The sequence below is a fragment of the Mustelus asterias genome, chromosome 20 (assembly GCF_964213995.1).
Source record: "Mustelus asterias chromosome 20, sMusAst1.hap1.1, whole genome shotgun sequence".
Taxonomy (NCBI): domain Eukaryota; kingdom Metazoa; phylum Chordata; class Chondrichthyes; order Carcharhiniformes; family Triakidae; genus Mustelus; species Mustelus asterias.
Window position 1 is genome coordinate 43,639,393 of NC_135820.1, and position 12,097 is coordinate 43,651,489.

General features: G+C 39.7%; 1 protein-coding gene across 3 annotated transcripts in view; it reads left to right on the forward strand.

The window, feature by feature from the left end:
* Positions 1-12,097, forward strand: part of LOC144508496 (rho family-interacting cell polarization regulator 2-like) — a 246,089-nt gene that overhangs the window by 177,662 nt on the left and 56,330 nt on the right. For all 3 annotated transcript variants that reach the window (XM_078236465.1, XM_078236466.1, XM_078236467.1), the window contains exons 14-16: positions 2,129-2,268; positions 6,712-6,874; positions 10,464-10,599. In XM_078236465.1, the coding sequence (XP_078092591.1) occupies positions 2,129-2,268; positions 6,712-6,874; positions 10,464-10,599 (439 nt within the window). The remainder of the gene's footprint in view (positions 1-2,128; positions 2,269-6,711; positions 6,875-10,463; positions 10,600-12,097) is intronic.

The following is a 12,097-nucleotide window of genomic DNA, read 5'->3' on the forward strand; positions in this document are numbered from 1 at the left end:
ATTCTTTTTTTGCTGAGGGAGAAATGGATGTTGGCAGTCCCTGGTAATGAACTCTTAATGGTTTCATCCAAGCTGGTGTCCATTTTGTCAAGGTAAATTGGGCATATCCTATGCTCCCTTGTAAAATAAAAATGTCCATTATGTTCATACGTTCACAAGTGTATGATGTGAGCATAACAATATTAAATAGCACATACAACTTCATCTACTATTTAGTTAGATGTTAGTGTGGTCTCAAATTGTTATTGAGGGTGTTAAAATTATGTTCTGTCCAGAAACTTGGAGTGAGAGCAGAATCATGTTCTGAAATTGGGTCAATTGGAGTACATCTTGTTGTGAGCAAGTGACTTCTATCAGTGGCTGAACACAGCTGTCCACCAACAGAAGCATCTAATCCCCTGGAAGTATAATGGTGCAAATTGCCAGCTTTGTGATTTGAGTGGAGAGCAAGGGGAACGTATTTGCCTTCCTTGATGATTCCATGGGTTGATCAGTCACAGCCCTAAAAGATAGAGAAGGAATAGTGGGAACTAGGATGGAAGTACTGATAGAGAGAAGGTATTTCAGTGTTGGAAAGCAGGGCTGTCCTTGAAGGGGCATGGAGAGAAACCATTTGGGTTCAAGGTAAGAAGGGTATGATTGCACTAATTGTGTTATCCTATAGATCTCTAAATAGTGAGAGAAAGGTAGAGGAACAAATTTGCAGGGAAATCAGAGAGATGTCTCAGACAGTGGTAAGTCTTGGGAACTTTAATTACCCAAATATCAAAGTAAAGGGTAAGGAGGGGGAGGAAGTTTCTAAAACATGTTCAGGAGAATTTCCTTTATTAGTATGTTCTCAGCCCATCTAGAAAGGAAGCATCTGGTTCTGGGATATGAGGTGGCCAACTGAACCAAGACTCTCTAGGGGAACATTTGAGTGACCATCCTATCATAAGTTTAGATTAGTAATAGAGAAAAACAAGGAGCAAACCAACATAAAACTTCTAAATTGAAAGAGCACTAATTTCAATGTAATGAAAAGTGATCCAGCTGGGGTAAAATGAAACCAGAAATTGACAGGAAAATCTATAATAGAACAATGGGTGATTTTTTTTAGATGGTGAGAGATCGTGAAGTGTTTTTATTTTTTACGTGTTCTTAAAGTTACAAAGCCAATGTTCAGAGTGGACCAGGCAAACCCAAATTAATTCCTTGCTTGCTCCAAAAACCAAATTCAAATTCCAATTTAATCTAATTAGGGGCCTCACAAGAGAGTCGAACAAGATCTAGGCTGACGAGATGAGGCATTGCATCCCATCTTGAGATTGATCTGACACTTGATCTTAGCCAAAAGGCCAAGAAGTGAATAATGTCCATAAGGACCTGGGTATCCTTGTTCATCAGTCACTGAATGCTAACATGCAAATGCATCAAACAATTAGGGAGGCAAATTGTCTGTTGGCTTTTATTGTAAGAGGACTTGAGTACAGGACTAAAGAAGTGTTGCTGCAATTATATAGGAGGCTTGGTGAGACTGCACCAGAAATATTGGCCGGGATTCTCCCAAAAATGTTCTAAGTGTTGAATTTGCAGGAAAACTGAAGTAAATCACGCTGTTTTTTTCAGTGGGAGTTCACACTAGAATCTCCCACACTCAGTGCAATGCAGAGGCCACTAGCGTGAATATCATTAGATTTCAGGGGGCGGGACCTATTCCCACCCAGGAGGCTGACGGTTCAGGGCCTCTGCGCATGCAGTCTGGAATATGTTGGAAATAGGTCTCAATGTTCTAACTGTTCTATTCCACCTTATTGTGCTGTATTATCAAAATTCCAGTTGTGAAATATTTGCTTTTTTATATAGCTTTCTGTTAAACCTGATAATTAGTCAGGAAAGTACATTGCGTAACATCAGATTTGAGTAATAGGAAGCATGACAGCAAATTGTGTCATGTAAGGCACACCTTAATCATCTAGACATGAGAATACCTTACATATTGATACAATGTTTTTACTATATTGTAAAGGTATAAATTACTGATGGATATAGTTTATACTCCATAATTGATGGTGAACTGTGATAGAATGAGGCAATTTAAACTAAACTGTTAGATTTCTTTGTTTTAAAAGTTGTTTTTTTTAAACAGAGGGAAATAACAGATAGCTCAAGTACATCTACTATCAGTTTGACTGTTGAAACAGTCTTAGAAAGCTTCAACTTCCTAAATGCTGATTCAAGTGAAGATAATCTTTCATGTTCCGGGAGCATTAGAATAAAGGATGAAAGGTAACTGAAAAACAACAAACCCCATACCCATGCATTCATTGCCAACAAAGTGTTTCGAAACAAGACAAAAAAAATACTTCTTGAAAACATAACCAAGTAATTGCAAGACTAGAATCAAATTCAATTATTCAGGTTATTTTAGTGTAATGCATCAAAAATAGGTCATTGGGTAAGATTTTCCAGCCATTTCTGCAGGCAGGATTGTCCAATTTCGCCAACTGCAGGTGCAAACAATGGGAAACACAATTGACAGCAAATGATCCCTCTGCCAGCCAATGGTGGGCCGTCTTCAACGCTGCAAAACACACCATGGCGGGTAGATGGGGTTGAAATCCCACCAGTCTTGAAATTAGTCTTGGTTACGTTGATTGGAGGTGCAAAGATTTAATTCTGTTTTTGCAATGGGGTTTTCATAATGTGTCCCCTTTGACGGTATTGCCAGCGTGTGTGTGACATGTAGTAATCCTTAGGGATCTGCACTGAGGCCTCAGTTTTTGACCATATGGGCCCATAATTTCTGATCTCCAGGGTGCTGTACCCAGAAGGTATGTCAAAGATACATTGGGTAATGCCCAGACTCCCCTGCCACCCCACCCTGGAGGTCCCTAGGTAAGGATTACACAGCAATTGCTTGGGAAGTTCAAACTTCCATTTGTAATTGTCTTGTACTGGGAACCATCTGTTACTATAATTTAAATAGTACGCTGCACTATTCTGTGGAGTGACTGCATTTCAGGGTAAGAAATAAAGACAGGATGGCAATTTAAACAAGACTGCCACTCCACAGAAGTTAAGGCCTATATATTAAGAATCTGGATAAAAGAATAGAGAGCTGTACATCCAAGTTTGCAAATGGCATTGAGTTAGGAGGCACAGTAAGTTACATAGATGTGAGCAGGAATTTGCAAAGGATCATAGACAAATCAGGTGTGTGGGCAAAACTATGGCAGATGGAGTTTAATATGGAGAGATGGCGAAATTTGAATTCAATAGAAATGTGGAATTAAAAGTCTAATGGTGACCATAAAACCACTGTTAATGCCAGGAATATTACAGGTAAAATGGATGAGTTAAGGGTGAGCATTGACATGTGGAATTGTGATATAGTAGCCATCACAGATGTGGTTGAGGGAGGGGTAGGATTGGCAACTCAACATCCTGGCATATAGAATCTTCAGGTGAGACAGGAGAGGGTGATAAAAAGAGGAGGCATTGCAGTATTAGTTAAGGAATCAGATACTACAGGAAGGAGAGATGATATCTTAAAGGGAGCATCAAATGAAGCTTTGTGGGTAGAGCTTAGAAACAATCAAGGGGCATCCAAATCGGTGGCGTTTATTATAGACCCCATATAGTCAGTGGGAAGTTGAGGAGCAATTATGTACACAATTTGCAGAGGGATGTAAAAATAATAGCAATAGGGTAATTATATTTGGTGATTTCAATTGTCCCAACATTAATTGGGATAGACAATGTTGAGGTCTTGGGTGGAGTGGATTTCTTGAAATGTGTAAAGGAGAACCTTTTAGGTGAAATGTGGGGGGTGGTGGGGGGAGGGGGGGCGGGGGTGGGTCGGTCCAACAAGGGACAGTGCAGTGCTGGACCTAATTCTGGGGAATGAAACCAGACCGGTTGTTGAGATGGTGGGGGAGCATTTTGGTGATAGCAACCACAACATGGTACACTTTAAAACAAAATCAGAAAATGCTGGAAAATCTCAGCAGGTCTGACAGCATCTGTGGAGAGAGAATAGGGCCAACGCTTTGAGTCAGGATGACCTGACAAGCATTTTCTCTTATTGTTCCAGATTCCAGCATCTGCAGAATTTGCTTTTATATTATGGTAAATGTAAGCTTGTTATGGACAAAAAATTGCAAAAAGAAAGCTTTAGATTAAGGGAGAGCGGATTTTAGTAAAATAAGGCAGGATTTGGCCAAGATAGACTGAGAACAGCCACTTGTGGGGAAATCTACAGAAAAGCAGTGAACTGGGATGGTACAAGCCCAACATGTTCACTCTAGGGTGATAAGCAGGACAAGCTCAGAGAACCATGGATGACCAGAGATATTCAGGATATAAGATAATGCTTTTTAGCAGGTACGAGGGAGGGAAATCAGCAGAGGCATCATGAAATACAGAAAAGGCAGGGTGGAGCTTAAGCGAGCAAGTAGGTGAGCAAAGAGGGAATATGAGAAAGCCCTGGCTGGTAAAAGTAGGCAAAAATCCCAGGATATTCTGTAACTATATCAATGGGAAGAGAATGACCAGGGAAAGTGTAGGGCCCATTAGGGGGCAATCTATGGGTGGAGCCACAGGACATATGTAGAGTGTTGAATGAAAACTTCACATCCAGCTTCATCCAAAAGAATGAGGATGAAACTATGAGTTCCTGAGCAAATTGACATAGGTAATGACAAGGTATTGGAGGTGCTGGCAAGCTTAAGTGGACAAATCTTCAGGTCCAGATGTCTCAGGCTGCTGTGGGAGGCAGTGGAGGACGTTGCAGGGATTCTGACTCAAATTTTTAATTCCTCTCTGGTCACGGTTGAGCTGCCAGATGACTAGAGAACAACTAATGTGGTTCCGCTGTTTAAGAAGGATTGTAGAGATAAACCAGGGAACTACATATGAATGAGTCACATGTCAGTGGTAGGGAAACTATTGGAGAAAATTCTGAAGGAGAGAATCTATCTCTATTTGGAGAGGCCAAGGTTAATCAGAGATAGTCAGCATGGCTTTATCAGAGGGAGGTCATGCCTAACAAATTTGATTGAATTTTTTTGAGGAGATGACCAGGAGTGTAGGTGAGGGTAGTGCAGTTGATGTAGTTTAAAACTAAGAACAATACAGTACAGGAACAGGCCCTTCAGCCCACCGAGCCTGCACTGATATGTGATTCCTATCCCTCTGCTCACCTTCCATTCATGTGATTATCAAGATACACTTTGAATGTTGCTAACATGCCTACTTTCATCATCTCCACTGGCAGTGCATGCCAGGCACACACCACCCTCTAAACTTACCATCTCTCGCCTTAAACCTGTGCCTTCTTGCTGTCAACCCTTCCACCCTGGGAAAAAGCCTCTGACTATCCACCCTACCTATGCCTCTCATAATTTTGTACACTTCAATCAGCCCCTCAGCCTCCGTCTTTCCAGTGAAAACAATCTGAGTGTATTCAACCTCTCCTCGTACCTGAAACTCTCCAGACCAGGCAACATCCCAATAAACCTTCTTTGCACCCTCCCCAAAGCATCCATGTCCTTCTGTGGGTGTGGCAACCAGAACTGCAAGCAACATTCCAAATGTGACCTAACTAAAGTTTTATACAGCTGTAACATAACTTGCCAACTTTTATACTTGATGCCCCTGCTGATGAAGGCAAGCATGCTGTATGTCTTCTTAACCACTTTAATCACCTGTGTTGCCACTTTCAGGGATCTGTGGACCTGTACACCCAGATCCCTCTGTATATCTGTGTTCCTAAAGGTTCTGCTATTTAATTCGCATCTGAATTTGTTCTTCAAAAAAATGCATCACCTTGCACTTGTCTGTATTAAACTCCATCTGCCATTTCTCTGCAATCTGTCCAAGTCTGCAATCTTTCTATATCCTGCAATATCCTTTGACAATCCTTTTCACTATCTGCAACTTCACCAATTTATGTGTCATCTGCAAACTTACTAATCAGAACACCTACATTTTCCTCCAGAGCTTTTATGTATGCTACATGACTTAACTTTCTGTGCTAAGTTTAATAAGTAATTAATGGGAGAATGTCACAAGTTCTGAAAAAAATAGGGAGGCTAAAGGCAAGATGTCTTTTTTCAAAGTTACCCAGGGAGCACCTCAGACAGCAACTTTCCATATACAATATACACAATTAATAACTGTGTATCTACTCCTCACCAAATGATGCTGTAACATTTATCCACAATTAACAGCAAGTACCATTAGCCTTGCCTTCAATTTGGCAGAGAATGTTCATCTGATACCTTTGTCAGACAAGGTTATTAAAATAGAAAATAAATTAAAAGAACCAATCACTATATAGAGGGCAGAAGGACACAGCATGGAGATCGAATTAGAATGAAGAGTTGTAAAAATAACATGGGCAGAATGGGATTCCTTCTGTACTGAAATTTCTGTGGATTTCAAAATTAAATCTAGGAAAACACTAAACTCAGTTAATAAATGTTTAGTTTAGCATCTAGAGAAATCTGCATGCCTGTAATCATTGGGCCAGCAGCTAATTAGCCTACAGCATTTTGCACTTGTTTGCACAAGTTTAAAGCATTCCAAATCTGCTACTTTTTAAGTGTTGTACAGAATTATGGATTTTCCTCATTTTAACTGCATTTTTAAATATTGATTTGAGTGGATCCTATTATCTATTGTGCTTTGTTCCAATTTATTTTTCTTCCAAAATTTATCATTTGACAGGACTGGTACATACAATAGAGGCAATATTTGTCAGCATGACTTACTGACTAAGAATGGAGATTTAGGAATTAAAGCAACAGGAACCCTTGCCCTCACATCAGAAAATGTGTCTCTTGATCAAGTACTCTTGACTCACCTGCAGTTGTGCAGGAGACTTCTACAGGTAGGTAGGGTAAAATTAATTGCAATTATTTGTTTCCTCTCTTTTAGCTATTTGCATAATACAAAACAGCTCGTGCTAAGGTATCCCCAGAATTCTTCTTTGCTTTCTCTGAAAAAAATGGTTTTCGGAAGTTGACTGTATCCATATATTCATATTAACAGAGGAAATAAAATCAGAAAATGCTGGAAAATCTCAGCAGGTCTGACACCATCTGTGGGGAGAGAATAGAGCCAATGTTTCGAGTCTAGATGACCCTTCATCAGACATAAGAGCAAAGAGAATCAGCAGACATCTATACTATTGGCGGAGGGAGAAGGAGGGGGTGGAATGGGACAAAGGGAATGTAAGTGAGGATACAGAAGGCTGAGAAGGTGCTAAGAGTGTCCATTAAGTAATCGGAATGCGGGAATGGCAGAACAGGTACAGATTGTTAAAACACTGCCTGAGGAATGTGGCAGTTGCACTGAAGGCGTGTGGAGGGGTGTGGAAAGGAGAGCTGGAATGAAGAAGTGGAAAAATAGAAGTGAAAATGAAGGATGATAAAATGGATGAATGATTGTTCAGTCCAGAAGTGAACCCTAACCCAAACTGAAGGAACAGTACCTCATCTTACAATTGGGCACTTTACAGCCTTCTGGACTGAACATGGAGTTCAACAGCTACAGAGGATGAACTCTCTCCGCCACCTTCGCTCCATTTCCATTCATTTTATTCCATTTCATTTAATCTCATTCATCCATTTTATCATCCTCCTTTTTCACTTCCTATTTTTCCACTTCTCCATTCCAGCTCTCCCCCTTTCCACACCCTCCCCGCACACCCCCCAACCCCCTTCAGGGCAACTGCCACATTCCTCAGGCAGTCCTTTAACAATGGGTAGCACAGTGGTTAGCACTGCTGCTTCACAGCTCCAGGGTCCCGGGTTCGATTCCCGGCTCGGGTCACTGTCTGTGTGGAGTTTGCACATTCTCCTCGTGTCTGCGTGGGTTTCCTCCGGGTGCTCCGGTTTCCTCCCACAGTCCAAAGATGTGCAGGTCAGGTTGATTGGCCAGGTTATAAAAAAGAAATTGCCCCTTAGAGTCCTGGGATGCGTAGGTTAGAGGGACTAGCGGGTAAATATGTGGGTGTAGGGCCTGGGTGGGATTGTGGTCGGTGCAGACTCGATGGGCCGAATGGCCTCCTTCTGCACTGTAGGGTTTCTATGATTCTATGAATCTGTACCTCTGTTCTGCCATTCTCGCATTCTGATCATTTAATGGACACTCTTAGCACCTTCTCAGCCTTCTGTATCCTCATTTACATTCCTTTTGTCCAATTCCACATACCACCTTCCCCCCACCCCAATTTTAAGAGGGAATGTTGAATTTTGTTATTAGTCTGCACTCAATTATTCTTCATGTCTTGACAAATCTAAAGGAAAGTTCTGCTTTTAGACTGATCTGACATCATGATTTATTTCATTTTAATTTGCAAAACCTATACAGTTTAAACTTAATGATGCTAATTACTTTTGAAAGTGTAAAATAAATGTTATATTTTCATTTTTAGAATAACTGATGTCTCAAGGATTTTCAAGTCTTAAAATATTAAAGTACAGAATACTAATGAAATATCACATAACAAGACTGGGTTACAGAATATGTTTAAATGTACTCCTAGCTTGTAAACTTTAAGTGTATTGTTGCACATTTGGATCTGTGCTACTCTATTTCATATAAAATTGATTTATGCTTGCTTAGAATTTTCTATCTGCTTTAGATTCTCAGAATTATACGTCTGAGGTAATGAAAGCTCCCCCATCCCTTTGATACATGGGAATATTTTTCCTGTGAGTTTTCTGAAACAAGAGTAGTTACTGCAAATTTCAAGTACCGTATTTTACTCTCAGATGTACATAATCTGAGGATAGTAGGCTGTAACCTTGATATACTTTATCCAGGCCTTAAATAGGAGGAAGAAAGGAAACAATTTAAGGAATAATAAGAAAGGAATGATTATATGCAATAATCATTATAGATCCACATCAGGGGAAAAGCGATCGTCCAGTTATTTATTATCCACATTGATACCTTGAAAGTGAGCCGTGACAAAACAAAGCTTAAGGCTTGAACCTGCCAGGTGCTGAGGCAGGCTGTTCAAAACGCCCTCCTGGAATGCCATGGGACCTTGTCCCAGTAAAACAAAAACACACAGCCCCTCCAACCCTCACCCACTCCACCTACTTCTCTTTCCAAACATTCCCCATCCATACCACCGCATGCCCCATCCCCTCAAGTTCTTTATGTCAAGCTCTGCCCTTCCACAGCCCCTTCAGCACCCTCATACTTCCTATGCCAAACTCCGGAACTTCCATGCCCATGATCCACTGTACACTTTCTAGAACCAATGAACACCAGTGTAAATTGGGAGATCTAAATAAAAGATTTGAAAAATGCAATCCTTTGAGCACTTTCCCACATGCTTGGAAACAAGTGCCAACCATCCAGTCCTATGAAGTTTCAAAAACCATAAACCCTTGAAACCACATATTTTTGTCCACAAATGTAGTGAAATTGACCACAGAGATCAGAGAGCCAGAGTTGTTAGTCCAACAATATTTCCTCTGGAGAATTGGTATTTTGTTATTCTAATAGATGTTTAGGCACTCAGCCAAGTGTACATGAGTCATCATTTCCAGAGGAAACATTTGATTGGCAGCTCAGATTCTCTGACATAGAGCACACGGGGGCATGAAGGAGGTCTTTTTAACTTGCCTTTAAAAGGTTCACCAATGCATTTTTGTGTGCATGACTCCTTTAAGGGATTGTGAACCACGACTCTTTAAAAATCTAGCCTAACTTTGTGAAAATTATGGAGTAGGAGTTACCAATCTCCACAATGGAGTTGGCCGGGTCAGGATTGCAGGCTTCTGACAGATTCTTTAAAATTAGACAGCCTGGGAATGGGGTTGTGAATCAGGACCCACCTGCCATTTTTAAAGGGCTCCTGTGTTAACTTGATGAAAATACAGTATTACTAGTTTGAAGAAAGAATTCACTAACTCCAAGAGTTTTGTCTGGACACCTTCTATAACATTAGCAGTAGTGTTTTATCTTTCCTCATTTTCTCTTAAGTCTTTTGCACAGTTGTTTAGATAATCCTCTCCTTACATTCAGCATGGTGAGACTGAACTCACTTGGTTCCACTCTTACCTATCCAGTTGTAACAAATTCATCTCTAGAAATGCCTATTTTATGAATAGTCTCCCAGGAATAGATCCAATGTCCCTCTTTGCCTCATCTCTATGCTTTCCTTTGATGACATCATCCCAGAATGGATTCAGCTTCCACATATATGCAGATGATATCCAATTCCAGCTCTCCACGACCAGAACTGTACTATAAGACTGCTTAACCCCTTTCTAATCAGGATGTAACAAATTCTGCATAACCTAACTCATGTGGTTTTAGAACATTGGTGAACTGCGTTATGTTAAAGCACAATAAATAAATATAATAAGATGCATAATGTTTAATCTATCTCACATTTTAAAAACAGAGGGGCCAAGCTAACTTGCTTCTTGGGGCTCACAATTTAATTTATATTTCAGAGATTTACATCAACTGGTTGTGTAGCTGCCCTCCAGAATTGCATATTAGAGGAGCTCTCTCAACAGATCCTGGTACTGGAGAATATAGCTCACATTTCTCACGAGAGGTCAGGGAATATTAAATCGGTGGAAGAAGGTTTGTATGAAATGACCATAATTATAGACAGCATGCCAGAATTCATCTATGAGCACCATTGGAATGTTATGTTATGGAAAAATATTTATAATAAGTTAGATTCAGATTGTTTGAAATAGGGGGACTGATATATTAAGAAACAGGAAATATATCAGGGCTTCACTAGAATTACAGACAAAGGAAATCCTATTTTTAATTTATAGATTTCAACCTCTGGGTAATTTTGTAATGGATATTGAGATTTAAAAGTAAAAGTTTTTTAACATTAGATACGGTTTTAGCATTTATTGTGGACATTTGCATTACCTTGTCCATTACTGTATAATATGGTTTTCTAAAAATATCCTCAAAATAAAAAGTAAATATTTTGTGGTTCATGGCTTTAAATTGCTTTATTTTTATTGAAATGCCAGATCCATTCCATTTAGCTCATTTTTCATGATTAACTTGATTAATGCAAATTGGCTCTTACAGCAGAATGCATCACCTCATTAGATGGAACAATATCAAGATGAATCATTTAAGAATGAAAATTACACTTTAAAAAATGTTGTATTGCTTTATTGTATTGTACTTTGTTACAACCCCAGTTGATGTTCTAACTGGACAGGAAGATCCCACAATGGGAACCCTGGCTCCAAAGATTGTAACTTCTGTAAAACATGGAGGAACAGAGTCACAGGACTGCTAATTGGGTTTAACAACAAGGGAAGAAACATTAAACATGAAAAAATTGGATTATGATGCAATACTCCTTTGCTTCCCCCCCCCCCCCCCTTGGTTTAATGAATATAAAGATTTTAAGAATAACTTAGATTACAAAGTATATTTTAAGGTGCAATGGTCTCAGTAACCCAATGCCTGTTTAGGCACACAGATTGGCTGTGGTCGAAAACACACACTCCACTCTGAACCTAAGTTAGTGTCTGTGGATTTCTGTTCAGAATCCCTCCAGATGATTGTCACGTGGGAGTTTCCAAACTTCACTCCCAAAAAATAAACAATTTAAAATCTTTATTTACAATAATGTTTCCTTTTAGCAGTTTATATTCTGAAATCCAATCCAGGTTTTCCAAATGACAGTTTTAAACAAAGCTTCCACTCTACTTTTAACAGCAAATTCAGTCCAGGTTTTACACCAACCACTTTATGATTTCTTTGTCTTAACTGTTCACAATTGCTTTAACTCTTTTTTTTCCCCCAAGCTTCCAGTAAAATGGCATCAAACATTTGATTTACCTCTGTCTGCTGTCCATTTTAAATCTTGTTATTTCAATTGCCTCTAACTCCAAACCCTTTGTTTGCTTTTCCTTGAATTCTTCTGAACAATACCTTGGTCTCTGTTCTCTTAACTTCAGTCGACTCATGACATTCTTTCCTCGACTGTACCTTGTTCCTAAGGAAGCCTGCATTTTTTACAACTCCCTTGTCCTGTCCAGCTTCTACTGGCAGAGTTGAGGGATGTTCACTCCCTGGTGCTTTGTCCCCACCTACAATA